The sequence below is a fragment of the Chenopodium quinoa genome, unplaced genomic scaffold, assembly GCF_001683475.1.
Source record: "Chenopodium quinoa cultivar QQ74 unplaced genomic scaffold, ASM168347v1, whole genome shotgun sequence".
Taxonomy (NCBI): Eukaryota; Viridiplantae; Streptophyta; class Magnoliopsida; order Caryophyllales; family Amaranthaceae; genus Chenopodium; species Chenopodium quinoa.
The window spans coordinates 1,698,092-1,713,813 of record NW_018743327.1 but is presented as its reverse complement, the minus strand read 5'-3'; the positions used below and the strand labels follow the sequence as shown (position 1 = coordinate 1,713,813).

General features: G+C 34.6%; 2 protein-coding genes across 2 annotated transcripts; one reads left to right on the top strand and one right to left on the bottom strand.

Moving 5' to 3' along the window:
* Positions 1 to 3,938: 3,938 nt before the first annotated feature.
* LOC110737382 (subtilisin-like protease SBT5.1) lies at positions 3,939 to 7,035 on the bottom strand. The gene is made up of 4 exons (XM_021917736.1): positions 6,708 to 7,035; positions 6,507 to 6,607; positions 6,297 to 6,394; positions 3,939 to 5,169 (listed from the first exon to the last, which is right to left on the bottom strand). Exons 1-4 carry the CDS (start codon positions 6,816 to 6,818, stop codon positions 4,964 to 4,966), a joined length of 516 nt encoding a protein of 171 aa, XP_021773428.1. The 5' UTR covers positions 6,819 to 7,035; the 3' UTR covers positions 3,939 to 4,963.
* A 7,087-nt stretch (positions 7,036 to 14,122) lies between these two features.
* LOC110737455 lies at positions 14,123 to 15,458 on the top strand. The gene is made up of 2 exons (XM_021917814.1): positions 14,123 to 14,429; positions 14,539 to 15,458. Exons 1-2 carry the CDS (start codon positions 14,123 to 14,125, stop codon positions 15,456 to 15,458), a joined length of 1,227 nt encoding a protein of 408 aa, XP_021773506.1.
* Positions 15,459 to 15,722: the final 264 nt, after the last annotated feature.

The following is a 15,722-nucleotide window of genomic DNA, read 5'->3' as shown; positions in this document are numbered from 1 at the left end:
AAGATTAATTAAAAATTCATGTGGACATTCTTTGAAGAGTCAGCAGATTCTTCATAATAGTTTTTCATGTGCTGCTTGCTCATAAGGCAAGTTGATAATTCGTCCATCACTAGCTAAAATTAATTTTGAATCAATTAGTTTTCTGGAACACATACAAGGAGATATTTGTGGACCCATACACCCTCCATGTGGACCATTTAGATATTTTATAGTTTTAATTAATGCATCAACAAGATGGTCACATGTGTCCTTGTTATCAACTCGTAACCTGGCGTTTGCGAGATTACTTGCCCAATTAATTAAGTTACGGGCACATTTTCCAGATACTTCTATTAAGACTATTCGGCTTGATAATGCTGGTGAATTCACATATCAAGCTTTCAATGATTATTACATGTCCATTGGGATAAATGTTGAACATCTTGTAGCACATGTTCATACACAAAATGGTCTCGCAGAGTCATAAATTTAAAGTCTTCAGTTAATTGCTAGACCATTGCTTATGAAATCCAATCTCCCAATTTCTGCTTGGGGACATGCTATATTACATGCAGCAGCACTAATTCGCATTAGGCCAACAAGTTATCACAAGTTCTCCCCATTACAATTGGTTTATGGTTAAGAACCAAATATTTCCCATCTAAGAATTTTTGGATGTGCGGTTTATGTTCCAATAGCTCCACCACAACGCTCTAAGATGGGACCTCAAAGGGGATTGAGAATATATGTTGGGTTTGAATCCCCGTCAATAATTAAATATCTTGAGCCTACAATAGGGGATTTATTTACGACTCGTTTTGCATATAGTCATTTTAACGAATCACTTTTCCCAACATTAGGGGGGAAAAGAGAGAGCTAGAAAAAGAAATTAAATAGAATGAATTATCATTATCTTATCTTGATCCTCGAACTAAACAATGTGATCTGAAAGTTCAAAAGATAATTCATTTACAAAGTTTAGCGAATCAATTGCCAGACTCATTTGGTGACCCAAAAAGAGTGACCAAGTCACCTATTCTAGCTGTAAATGCTCCATTTAAAGTAGATGTCCCGGAAGGACAAAATAAATTTGCTAATGAGTCTAAACCACATCAGAAATGTGGAAGACCAATAGGTTTCAAAGATAAGAATCCTCGGAAAAGAAAAGGAGCATTGACTGATGTGGTTAAATTGATGAAACAATTTCGGAATGATCTCCAGAAGAGAATTTAGACATGATACAAGAAGAAATTCAGGTACAGGATAATGAAGAAATTTCAACAAATTATATCATGTCTGGAATTACATGGAACCGAAATCAAATCGACATCGATGATGTTTTTGCATGCAATGTAGCATTAGATGTTATGGATAATAATGAGGATTATGATCCAAAATCCATTAAAGAATGTAGACAAATAAATGATTGGCAAAAATGGAAAGAAGCTATTGAAGTAGAATTAAAATCTCTTGAAAAAAGAGAAGCATTCGGACCTGTAGTCCGTACTCTTGAAGATGTAAAGCCAGTGGGATATAAATGGGTCTTTGTGCGAAAGAGAAATGAAAAGGGTGAAGTTGTAAGATATAATTAAGGCATGATTAGTTGCACAAGGATTCTCATAAAGACCTAATATTAATTATGAGGAGATATACTCTCCTGTGGTGGATGAAACTACTTTTAAATTTTTTATTAGTCTGGCAATAAGAGAAGGACTTGACTTACGTTTGATGGATGTAGTCACAACTTATTTATATGGTCCACTGGATAATGACATTTACATGAAACTCCTAGAAGGATTCAAGTTACCAGAATCAGCAAAATCTACTTCTCAAGAACATTTCGATCTGTATTATATTGAACAAATCCCTTTATGGATTAAAACAATCTGGGCGTATGTGGTATAACCGACTAAGTGAGTATTTGTTAAAAGAAGGTTATAAGAATGATCCTATCAGTCCATGTATTTTTATAAAGAAATTTGAATCGGGATTTGTTACAATTGCAGTGTAAGTTGATGATTTGAATATCATTAGAACTCCTGAAGAGATTTCAGTGACTGTCAATTATTTGAAGAAAAAGTTTGAAATGAAAGATCTAAATTGGAAAGACAAAATTTTGCTTGGGGTTACAAATAGAGCACTTAGAGAATGGAATCCTTGTGCATCAATCAACATACATAGGAAAAGTTTAAAAGATTTTCTTTGGATACAACACATCCATTGAGAATCCCTTTGGTTCTTGGTTGTAAGATCACTTGATGTAGAGAAAGATCAGTTCCGATCTCGGGAAAATAATGAAGAAATTCTTGGTCCTAAAATACCATATCTTAGTGCAATTGGAGCACTAATGTGTCTTGCAAGTCATACACGACCCGACATATCATTTTTGGTTAATTTATTAGCAAGGTTTAGTTCATGTCCAACCCGAAGGCATTGGAATGAGATTAAACATTTACTTCGTTATCTTCAAGGTACGAAGGATATGGGTTTATTTTTCCCAAAGTTGTCCAAAGAAAATTTGATTGGTTTTGCAGATGCAGGTTATTTATCTTATTCTCATAGTGGTCGATCACAAACTGGATATGTGTTTACATATGGTGGTACTGCCATTTCTTGGTGTTCCATGAAACAAACCATTGCAGCTACTTCTTCCAATCATTTTGATATTTTAGCAATTCACGAGGCTAGTCGTGAATGTGTATGGTTAAGGTCAGTAATTCAACATATAAAAGAAGTTTGTGGTTTATCATCTGAGAAAGAGGCACCGAAAACTCTATATGAGGATAATGCAGCTTGTATTGCTCAACTTAAGGAAGGATACATCAAAGGTGACAGAACAAAGCACATCTTACCCAAATTTTTCTTCACTCACGATCTTCAGAAGAATGGAGATATAAATGTATTGCAGATTCGTTCAAGTGAGAATTTAGCACTAGTAGGATAAACGTAATGGGAAACCCCAAATGGCAAGAGGTTTTGGAATTCCGCTTGCAATATTGTAAATGGCAAGCGGTTTAGGGTGAACCGCTTGCCAATTTGTAAATGGCAAGCGGTTTAGGGTGAACCGCTTGCCAATTTGTAAATGGCAAGCGGTTTAGGGTGAACCGCTTCCCAAATTGTAAATGGCAAGCGGTTTGGAACATGAACCGCTTGCCATTTGTTAAAAATACCCTAAAATCTCACACTCTCTCTCCTCCTCCTCTCTATTTCTCACGCTCTCTCTCCTCCTCCCCTCAGTTTTCACGCTCTCTCTCCTCCTCCTCTCTATTTCTCACGCTCTCTCTCCCCCTCCCCTCCATTTTCACGCCCTCACTTCTCTCTCCAGCTCTCCTCCATCTCCTTCTTTTTCTTCTCTCATCTCCATTCTCCATCTCCATTTTTTTACTCTTATCTTTCTATCTCATCTCACGCTTAGGTAAATAGGTAATTATATACGGAGATGGGTTTTCGAGCGAACAAATCTCCGATGGGGTTTCGAGCGAATTCAGGTGGGTTTTCGAGCCAATTCGAGCCAATTTATGTGGGTTTAAATGGTGGTAGTACGGTGGTGGTGCGTGTGGGTTTTTATGGTCAAATTCGACAATAAAAACTCTAGATTTAGAGTTTTTATGGTCGAATTTGACCCATAAAACCCAAATTTAAAGCCAATTTTGATTTTTTGGTTGTATTCAAGGTATTTCCTTTTTTTTAATCTTTTATTTTGTTTTTTCAGTTTTAATTTTATTTTATTGTGATGGGTTGTTGAATTGGTTTGTTTTAGGTCGATTTGTTGTTGGTGGGGGTCGTGGTGGGTGGTGGTGTTGGCCGGTGTGTGTTGGTGGTGTATTTTTTCTTTTATTTGTTGTTTAGTGTTGATGGGGGTCGTGTGTGGACGGGTGGCTGGTGTGTAGTCGTGGCTTGTGGGTGGTCGTGTATTGGTGGGGGTCGATGCTGACGGGTGTTCAGGTATTGGTGGGGGTCGTGGTGGGTGGTCATGGCTGGTGGGTGTACTGGTATTGGTGGGTCGTGGTGGGCCGGTGGTGTTGGTGGTCATGGCTGGTGGTACGAAGCAACATGAGATGGTGTTGGTGGTCGTGGCTGGTGGTGTTACTTGTATTAATTTTTTTTTTATGTAAATGTAATATTAGAACAAATAATTAATAAAAATATTAATGCTTTTACATATGTTTGATTTGTGTATCAATTTATGTGAAAAATCCAAAAAAAAAAAATTAAATTTTTATACCCATATTGGGCAGCGGTTTGGCGCCAAAACCGCTGCCCTTTCTCTAGTAATGGCAAGCGGTTCTGAACCGCTTTCCCTTTAAATGGCAAATGGCAAGCCCCCTAATCCCATGCGGTTCAAAACAGCTTGTCATTAGGGGGTTTGAACCGCTTGTCATTACATTTATTCTACTAATGTAGCATACTTATTCACTAAGACTCTTCCGACCGCAACATTTAAAAAGTTAGTTTATCATACTGGATTGTGTCGTCTCAAAGATCTTCAGTGATATAAAAATGAGGGGGAGTAATTGCGCGCTGCACTCTTTTTCCCTTATCCATGGTTTTTTCCCACAGGGTTTTTCCGAAAAGGTTTTTTAATGAGGCGGCATATAAGCCCATTAAATCTCTCTTAGATAATGGGCATCCAAAGGGGAGTGTTACAAATAATAATGTATGCCCATTATAGCTTGTAACTATCTCTTTAATATGACTATCTTAAGTGTCTTTGTAATTTCATTTGTAACCTCCATATGCCTTTAATTCACATTGTGACTCTTCTTGAATGTACTCTTCATTGTCTATATAGGTACATTGTTCACATTATATATATATAGATGTCTCATGAAATGGATGAATAGAGACAACACAATTGTCTATCTACATCTCCCTCTTATATTCTCCCTTTCCCCTTATTTTATAATAATATACAATTTTTATAAATTAGAGATATTAATTGTTAAAATTGTGCAATGACAAGCACCTGTAATAAAGACACGTGTCAACCGAGAAAACAGTAGAAATAAATGAGAAGCTTAGAAATACCTGTGTCAATCATTCCAATGATGACATCAGAGGAGGGAAATCCATGCTTTTGAAATTGAAAATGAGTTCCAAGTCCAGATTGCTGATCCAAGAAATCCCAAGATCTTGTAGTGTGGAGCTCCAAACTTGGATCACGAAACACTGATATTACTTCTTCATGACCTGTCTCACATTTTTTTATTATTATAATTATTATTTTAAATTATTGCACCTCAATCAATAACATCTTCCTTTACCACTTCTTACACTACACTAATCAATTTTATCTGTATTGCACACTTTTTTTAGTCAAAATTATAATTTTATACTCACGTCTAGGAAATTCTACTCGATTTCCAATCACTTCCAAATCTTAAGTTCCACTAACTAAATTTTGCCAAACCCCAATATCTTACCCATTTCTTATATGTCAATACTTTTTTAAAAAAAAAAAATTTCAGGAAATTTCAAAACATAGATTTAAGCCTTTAAACTTTAACTATCGCTATATTTAAGAGAATTTTGAAGTAGAAAAATTATAAAAGTTTTATTTATTTATTTATTTAAGTGAGACAATTTGACTAGCAATTAACTTGTACTCCCTCCGTTTTTAAATACTTGCTCCATTTCTCTATGTGCAGAGTTTTAAAAGAAATTGGAGAAAATAATAAAATATGGAGGTAGTGGGGTAATTGAGAAAATAAAAAATTGTAAAACGCAAAAGTAGTGGAAGAATAGGAGTAGAGAGAGTATTTTGTTGGGTTCACTAAATGTGAGAAATGAATTAAATATTGTAAAAAATTTTTATAAAAGGAAATGAAGCAAATATTTAAAAACAGCAAGAAAAGGAAAGTAGAACAAATATTTAAAAACGGAGGAAGTACATTAGATATCTTGCATCTATTGCAAATGTAAGAAATCTAAACTTAAATATTGCCTCCGTTTCATTTTTTTTTTTTTAATTATGTATTATTTTATAACTCACAAATAATACCCCTAAGCTGTAAAAATATGAAACGGATGTAGTGTAAAGACCATAATTGAATAAGATCTCATACGAAGTCCTATTTTACAAGTATAATCATACAAAGCACGGAAAGTCCTATTAATATCCTAAATTCCTAATATCGGACGTACTAGTATATACAATAATAATAATAATAATAATAATAATAATAATAATAATAATAATAAAAAAGGAATATAAGATAATGAAAGAATTTTGCTTCAAAAAAAAAAAAAAAAAAAAAAAAAAGATAATGAAAGAATTAAATAGACTGAAGTTGAGGGAGTAGAATAAAGAACAGTACCAGAAAGCAGAGAAGCTTCAGTGGCAGTAAGAAAGGCAGAGAATCCCCTGAATGTATGATGGTATACATGACCCACCGACATCCTCTCTCTTTCCGAACTGCATCCATTTTTTAATTTAATTTAATAATATAGTCATTATCAAAATCATCAACATTTAATTTCAATATTATAGTAATTTATAAAATCTGATAGAAATGAGTTGATCATACCTTGGAATGACAGTAGAAAGCAATTGTGAATGAGCTGACTCGGTAATTTTCATGTCAAATTGATCTTCATCATTTGATCCACCCAAGTACACTATATAACTCTGCATTTTTATAATTAATCACAAAGTTAGTTAATTAATTAGAAGTTTGTATAATAATTAAGAAAAATGAGATGAGATGTATGAGGAATGAATGGATTACTTGAGGGATATGATAATTGGATAAGGATGATGGCGGCGATGGCGGTAGGGACGATGAAGAGGAGAAAGAGAGGAGGAGGGAGAGGGAGATGAAGAGGAGGGGAGAAGCCATGGAGGAGAAGGAAGAGTGGTGAAGTGAAGATGGAATGATGAAGTATGTAGTGTTGGTTTTTCATGTAAGGAATGGAAGAGAGGGACAGAGTGTTTGTTTGTCAAAGTACTTGATTCTTTACACTCCTTAGGAAACTTGATTCTGGGGTCAGTTAAAAGAAAGAAAAATATCATAAATTGCATAGATTTTATATTTGAGGATATATTAAAATAAAAAAAAAATAATGCTTTGTAATTGCTTTTTTTTTTTTCTTTAATTGAATAGAAATTGATTTACTGCTCTGTAATTGCATTGAATGAATTAAAGCTCTACGCTTAAGGACAACTTATTATATACATCTGGATGTACCGTCTAGTCGTACACTTAGGATTATTTGCTCATTTAACCAACAAATGAGTGAAAATGTTATTTGCTTATTTGTTGATTAAATGAGTGAATGACCCGAATATATAGTACATTTGAATGTACATAACAAATTCTAGTAGTTAAAAGTCCTTAGAAAATTGGGAGTGGGAATTTAGTGGAAAACTAAGCTACCTTTTATAAATCAATTTTTGAGAATATCTACCTTATATAAAAAAAAATTGTTGTAATATAGCAAGATTTGGGAAGTTTGATTAGTTCCCGGCATTGAATTTTTTGCTTTTTAGCCTTTTTTTCTTCATTTTTCTTGTGCTTTTTTTTTTTTTTTTTTTTTTGAACGGCATTTTTCTTGTGCTTTTTCCCCTTCATTTAACGTGTTTATAGCTTCAATTCCATGAAAATACGGAAGATGGAAAAGAAAATAGCTAGCCAATTAGCTAATTTTAGACTACTTGAACCTAGACATGGCAATCCTAATCCGGACCCGATGATTCGACGCAAAAAATATCAACCCAAAATTGACTCGAAATATAAAATCTACAAGACTTGATCTATATCCGACCCGAAAATGGAGTTAACCCGACCCGAAATTGAACCGACCTAAAATTAACTCGAAATGTTAGATCAGAATAGATTTGGTACCCAAAATGTCCCAAACTTAAATTACCTTAAAACTGAACCAAAAATATCTAGTGCCAAAAATGACTCAAATTATTCATCTCCGATCGTAGTCAAGCTCATAATGAGTATATTTATTATTATTATTACAATAACAAATATAAAATTATATATTTGAGCTTGACCCACAAATGGAACAACCCAAACATTATGACCCAACCTAAATATGATCCATACTCCACCTGAAAAATGGTGTGACCCGAACATAATTAACCCAAACTTGACCCGATAACCGACATGACCATACTCGAAACCCGAATTGACCCAAATTGACCCATACCCGACCCGAATGCTAGCTGACTTGAAATTAACCCGGCCCAGATGACCCGTTTGCTAGTTATTCTTGAACCTCAAAAACTTAGACATTTAGGATGTATATGTGTAACTTGTATGAAGTAATCTAAACTCATAAATAACCATATGTGATTTAAGGCATGCTTGGATTAAGAGTAATATATTACTGGATTAATAAAAGCCAATCTTAAGAAAATGAATGTGAATTTGAAGTAAAATGACAGGTTGATGGCGTGATTGAAAGGAAATTATATAATGATGGAGTGGTGAGAGATAAAGAAAAGGGATTTACTCCCTCTAGGCTAAGGCCCCGTTTAGTTTAATGTAAAACATTTTCAATGGAAAATTAGTTTTCATGGAAAACATATTTTCAAGGAAAAACACAATTGCAAATTAGTTTTCCTTTGTTTGGTTGCATACAAGAAAAGTCCAAGAAAAATAAAAAATAAGAGTGGAAATGTAAGGATAAATGAGAGAGAAGTAAAAAAAGAGGTAATAAGGTAGAGAGGAAAATGTGGCTTCCCTTGTTTTTGGAAGGAAAATGTTTTCCATCATTAAGGATGAAATTTTCCACCCTTGAAAAATTGTTTTCCACCCCTTAACAAACCAAACAAAGGAAAATGAGAAAAAAAATGAAAAATTCATTTTCCATGAAAACCTTTTACATCCAACCAAACAGGGCCTAAATGTTACACTTACCCCACCTCCTGACCTCAACGGAATCCTAATCCTAACCCCTTGCCCTCAACCTTGCCAAAAACCAGTCGGCCAATCAACCCCCTTTATTTACCGAAAACAGTCGGCCGGCCTTTATCACCCATTTTCGATTTCCGAAACCACACTGAAGCCACTAGTTCAGCCGTGCATGTAGCATCACGGCAACCACTACGCACCAGCCACGCACCACCACACCGCATCTCACATAAAACCCAACAGCCTGCGTCTTATAACACCAACCAGCAGCGCCGCCAATAACCATTGCATCTTTCTGATCATCTCACGCACTAAATAAGTAACCTCGTATGTCGCCATTGTTGTGTTTTCTTTGCTAACTATGCTGATTTTGACGTTAATTAGCTTACTACTTGACGAACTCTGGCCGACCAGTGCGTTGGTTTTGGGGTAAGGAGGGGTCGACCGACCATTTTAGGGGTTTGTAGGGGGCGGCTGGTCAGTTCAGGTGGGGTTAAGGGTTGGGCTAAGTGGTAAATTGGTAATACGGTGGGGGAAGAGGAGAGGGAGTTGTTGGGGTGTTAAGGGTTTTTTTTTTATTAATTTTTTTAAATTTTTTTTAGAACAATCACGTGTTGACACGTGTTATAGTTACGTACCTATTATAACATGTCATTGACTCATTGTTGACCAGTTGGGGTTCTTGGAGGTAAATTCATACCATAGTTAGGATTATTAGATAATAAACCTTTGTTAGGATTATAAAAAGTTAATTGCTAATACTTGACATTATTAAAGTGAATTTTTCATATACTACCTCCGGTTCTTATTACTTGCAACAAACGAATATTTAATGTCATATATATATATATATATATATATATGAAAATCAGAAATAGCCACATTACAAATATGTTGAGAAAAGTCAGCCATCCAAACTCTCCTGTCAAGACCCCCCGGTGACAAATGAGCAAGCTCATGGGCCACCGTGTTACCTTCTCTACCTACCCAAGCCCAAGAAACATGTCTGAAATTGCTAGCAACAAAGAAGATATCCTCCAACGGCAGCTGGAAGGAATTATTGCCAGCATCACCATCTTTGATAGCCTAAATGACACTCTCACTTTCACTTTCAACCACCAGATACATCAATACACCCCAACTCCTCAGCAAGTTAGAGTCCCACTTCAGCACATTTAGTCTTCTACACTCCTCTACTCTTCAAGGAAACACACCAAAGGATCACACCATCGAAATTTCTAGCAACAACACAAATTTCCACTGCCCACGAGTTTTAGGATAGCTCCCAGTAGTGCTGCTTTTCCTTCCAACCCCATCTCCCCTATAATTCTCCCCACATAAGCCATCAGTTCCTTTATTTGAATCAGACCACTCATTCTCAAACAGACCTCTATTCCTCGAACCCCAAAATTGCCCAATAAATGACCATAACCTAGCCTCTCACCTTAGGTTCAAGCTTCGAAAACACAAACAAAGCCTATTCAGTGAAGTTTCTCCATTTTTTTTTCCAGCAGCCACCCCTACAAGAAAATTGTCTTTTCGTAGCAATTATTTTATAGCGATTGTACATTCGCTACAATATGCAAGTATGTTTGTGAAATAATTAAAGAAATCATATCATTTTACAATCGCCATGGTTTTCTTATATAAAATCGAATATGGAAAACATAATAATACATATCCACACTATTTTTACACATTTATAAAATTATGAGAAATTGTATCATTTATAATCGCCACTAAATCCCAAAAATAGATACGAAAAACCTTTTCTACACTAGATATATAAATATTGTTTGATAAAGAATACATAAAATATGCCATACCTTATTGGTGAGACATTTAATATAAGAGTTTGAGGTTGCATGTTCGAATCTTATAAAGATCATATGTATGATTTTATTTTATTTTATTCACGATTGGATGTAGTTTTTTCGTATCGATTATTGAGATCAACCCTAGCGATATTGAAAACCACTACTAAAGGCTAAGGGAAAAACGAATATTGTATCGAACGACCATTTGTTGGGTAAGCTTTTTGTTGCAATTACAATCGATACTAAAGGTTAAAATAATCGCTACGAAAAAATTATTTTCTTGTAGTGCACTCAAAATTGCAAGAATCCCAAATACTTCTTGTTTGGGGACTGTTAATGAGAGCGTGCATCACTCCCTCTTCCTCACCATCACAAATGCCACACACAAGAGATGTTAGCAATTCGATTATGCAGCCCCATATTCGTAGGGAAGGCTTCTTTACAAGCTCTCCAAGAGAACGTCTTGACCTTGGGAAGAACAAGTTCATTCCAAATCACATTCCACAATCTCCTCATTTCCCTACTACATGAGCAACTGCCCCCCTCCTCATCCTTCTCACCCATAAGTTATTTGTAAGTTGAGCGAACAGAGAAAGACCCTTTTTTTGGTTCCCCAACAAATACAATCATTTGGGGATCTAATACACAGTAGGAAAATAGGAGCGCACTTAGCTTTAAAAGGGACAATTAGTCTTGTGCACCTTAGATAGGTGTAACAACGCATCCCAGAAGCCTAATTACACACAACCCAATTTAAAAAATTCCCTAAAACTAAAAAACACGGAAACTGCAATACACCCACCCACACCCAATACACCCACCTTCACCCAATAAATGTAACGTCACCTCCAAATTCAAAACTCTTTTTTTTTTCTATATGATTTTCTCTCTCCTCTTTTTCACTTTCTCTCTTCTCTATTTCATTTCCTTTCTAAAAAACTGCAAAAACATCAATGGGCATTAGAGAAGAGATGCAAAATCAAAAGGACCCTCCCTAAAAAAAGGCAATTTTATGTAAATTTCACTTAATATTGTTTGAATTTATATGATTATCACTTAATTTTGTTTGAATATTTATTCGATACTCTCTATTGTTCGAAATTTTTATTGGAATTGTAAAAATAATTAGCGAAATCAAACGGATACCTTATGTTCACATTCCGAAATGCCTATGTTCCTATTTTGAATTCTTATGTTCATGTTTTGAATCCTTTTGTAAACTTTCTGAAATGCTTATATTCACTTTCTAAATTCATATGTTCATATTTTTTTATGTATATGTTCACATTATGAAATGCTTAATTATGTTTATACGCATTCAAAAATGAACCAATGCATATGTCCGTATTTTGAATGCATATGTTCATATTTTTAATACTTATGATGCATATGTTTCATAATCATATTATTTTTTATTTCTTCAATTTTTTATGTTCATAATTAAATGCCTTATATTCATAATAATATTTTATATGTTAATAATGTAAATATTCATAGTAAATATTTGTTGTTCATAACACTACAAGAAAAACGGGTTTGGGCGACGAACTTCATTAGTATGGGCAACGAAATATGTTGTCGTTGCACAAAAATGTTAATATGGGCTTCTAATCCAATTTCGTTGCCCAAATCTATATTTTGGGCGACGAAATACAATCCTGTAGCCCAATATGACTTTTGTGCCACGAGTATATATATATGGGCTACCAATTTTTTTTTCGTTGCCCAAATTTAATAAAACGACAAATTAATTTAATTCTACAGTCGCCCAAAACTTAAAAATAAGGTGGAAATTTTAATTTTTATTTTGTAATTTCCCACGTTCACAAATTAGTATAGAGTTCTCTCGCGGTTTTTCCCAAACTAATGAACTCTTAATTCTATTCAAAAAAAAAAATGAACTACTCTTAATTAATCAGGTATTCAACTCCCACCTCACCTCTAATTCAATCTTCTCCCTAAAACGAAACCCTCGTACTCTACCTCTAATTGCATAATCTTCTCCTCAAATCAGGTTTTTTCGGTGGCCGCTCCGATCTAGTCTGGTTCTCTCCCGGCACACAATATCTTACACTACACTCGCATCTAAAGAGTATCTATTCAGGTAATTCTCATCTACAAATTCGGTTTTTTTTTTTAACATTTCTGGGTGAAATTTGGTCTTTGAATTGATATAATCTGCTATGTGAGTCGATTGATTTAACATGCAAGGTAGAAATCCCATTTTATTTGTCGAATTATAGGAAATTTGAGCGTTTTTATAAAAGTCGATTGATTAATCAATGAATCATGTTAACAATGGTTTTGGTTCGTTGTTTATTCTCTTTCAATTTTGTTGCGATTATGTGTTTTTGGTTCAGATATGTTTAGTTTCTTGATAATTTTGTAGTAAATTGTATTGTTGTTTTATTTACAATTTTATTGTGATTTTCATTGAGAATTTCTTACAATTTTAGTTGATTGATTATACTTTATATCTAGGCAATACTTAAAATGATCATTACATGTAATTTACATAATCAGATTAATATTTGCATTGATAATATTCATTCTGTTGGACATATCTTGGGATTTTTCTCATACAGTGGGTCTAATTTAAAGTATTAAAAGAAAAGATGGATAACTTGACTACCTGCACAATCTTTTGATACTTAAAAATGGAATGAGATTGATGTAATTGAGCTGTCTTTGCCTAAAAATTGAGCTGCTGCCTGTTAAGAATCTTTAAACTATATGTTAGAATATATTGGGATATATTCTGACTTTGTATATTTGTTATATATGTTAGGAGTATAATTAGCTTTAGATGTATCCCTTAATTAGAGCTAATCAGTTTGTATACTCTAGCTAATTCCTAGCTAATCAGTTTGTATACTCTGCCTAACTTCACGCTTGTAATCTTGTATATAAGCCAAGGATGCTTAATGAATTGAGGAAGGAAAGATTCCCCATAATTCTTTCACTATACAATCTCATTCCAGTTAAAACTATAACTTTGTGTCAAAAAAAAGTTAAAACTATAACATAATAACCATATTAATATTTGCATTGATAATTAGGTATGTTACATCTAAAGGGTTCAAAAGATATATTTCCCTTTAATTCAAATATCTTTATACTAGGCACTAAACCAAATTTATAATATTCAATTAGAAATGTCTTAAGAAACAATTAAATTGGCACGACATCATTCCATAAGATTTAGTATTAGTTAGTCTAAAGTCTAAACTTTAACAGACCAATATAAATAATGCAAGTAATAAAGTTTCAAGTTTAACTTGAAGTTCCTATTATATAAAAAATTAAAACCTCCAAATTTTTCATCACTTGTGTTGGTATGTTTGTTTTTGTGATGAATCTAATGATGTAAGATTTTCTTGTTCACACGGTTAATAGCTAAACTATCTAATGTGATCATTTTTTGTCGCTAATGTTTTTTTTTAATTATTGTTTGTAAGAATGAATATGGATCGAAGTTGGATGAATCATAATGGTGTAAAGGATAGACAAAAAAAGGAGTACATAGCGGGTGTTAATGAATTTCTACGGTTTGCTTTTAGGGGAATAAGTGGCGAAACAATGTTGAAATGTCCTTGTCTTAACTGTAGATTGGTTATGTCACAAACTCGTAAAAATATGCTATGCCACTTGCTAGTATATGGCATTGATCGTAGTTACAACCCATGGTTGAGTCACGGAGAAAGTGTAGAGCAAATTGATAAAAATGAAGATCAAGGGTATGTAGCAGAGGTTTCAGATAATGAGAGTGAGGATCGTCCTTTTGATGACATGACTCCATGTTTTCGATGCAACAAGCGCGTGGAATTCTATAAACTCTACATCAATAAATGAAAATGAAAGAACCACATATATAGGATCAAGTAGTGGCACTAGTGAAACTCCTATGTTGCTCCAAAAATTAGTGGAGGATATGGAGGCTGACTTGTATCCAGGATGTAAAACATTTAAGAGATTGGAGTTTATTATGTCATTGTTGCACATTAAAGTTAGCAACAAGTGGAGTGATAAGTCTTTTTCAATGTTATTGAATGCATTGCATAGGGCGTTTAATTATGATAACAATTTTCCTTCAAGCTCTTATGACGCAAAAAAATATACTAAAGCGCTAGGGTTAGATTATGTTAAGATTGATGCATGCGTCAACCATTGTGTTTTATTTAGAAAGGAGTTTTCAAATGAAGTTAAATGTCCTAAGTGTTCAGCACCTCGATGGAAGCAGGATATTTCTCAAGATGATGAGAATTCAGACGATGAAGATGAGGGTGTCCATAGAAAAACACGAGTACCTCAATTAGTCTTGCGCCATTTTCCACTTATTCCAAGGCTCCAAAGGATGTTCATGTGCTCCAAGATCGCAATGCACATGCGGTGGCATAATAAAGGACATGCTGGTGATGATGACGACAGTATTATGAGACACCCAAGAGATTCAAAATCGTGGAAGTCTTTAGATGAGCTATATCCCAAATTTGCTGCAGATGCACGTAATGTACGCTTGGCTTTAGCTAGTGATGGGTTCAATCTCGGGGCGAACATGAGTAGTAGATATAGCATATGGCCTGTTATGTTAGTACCTTATAATTTACCTCCTTGGATGTGCATGAAAAGTGACAACATGATGTTGTCATTATTAATTCCCGGCCCTAAATCTCCTGGTAATGACATAGATGTTTTTTTGCAACCTTTGATAGATAAGTTGAAGGAATTATGGGAGAGTGGGGTACAAACCTTTGATGCCCATAGTAAGGAGACATTTAATATGCGAGCTGATTAGGGGATTTTTATCCACCAATCACCGTCTGACAAGTGGACCAACAAGGTTCCGCCACGTGTCCTTCACGTAGGCCAATAGGAGCCTGCCACGTGTCAATCACAGATACGTCCTCTACGGACCAATCGAGGCACGCCACGTGTCCACCCATGCCAAATGGGAAAACCGGCCATCAAGGCCCAATCCAGTCCAGAGGCCCGATCAGCCCTAGGTTTACTTTAAACCTAGAGAGTTGCACGCTTCTCAAGGCTATAAATACTTAATTAA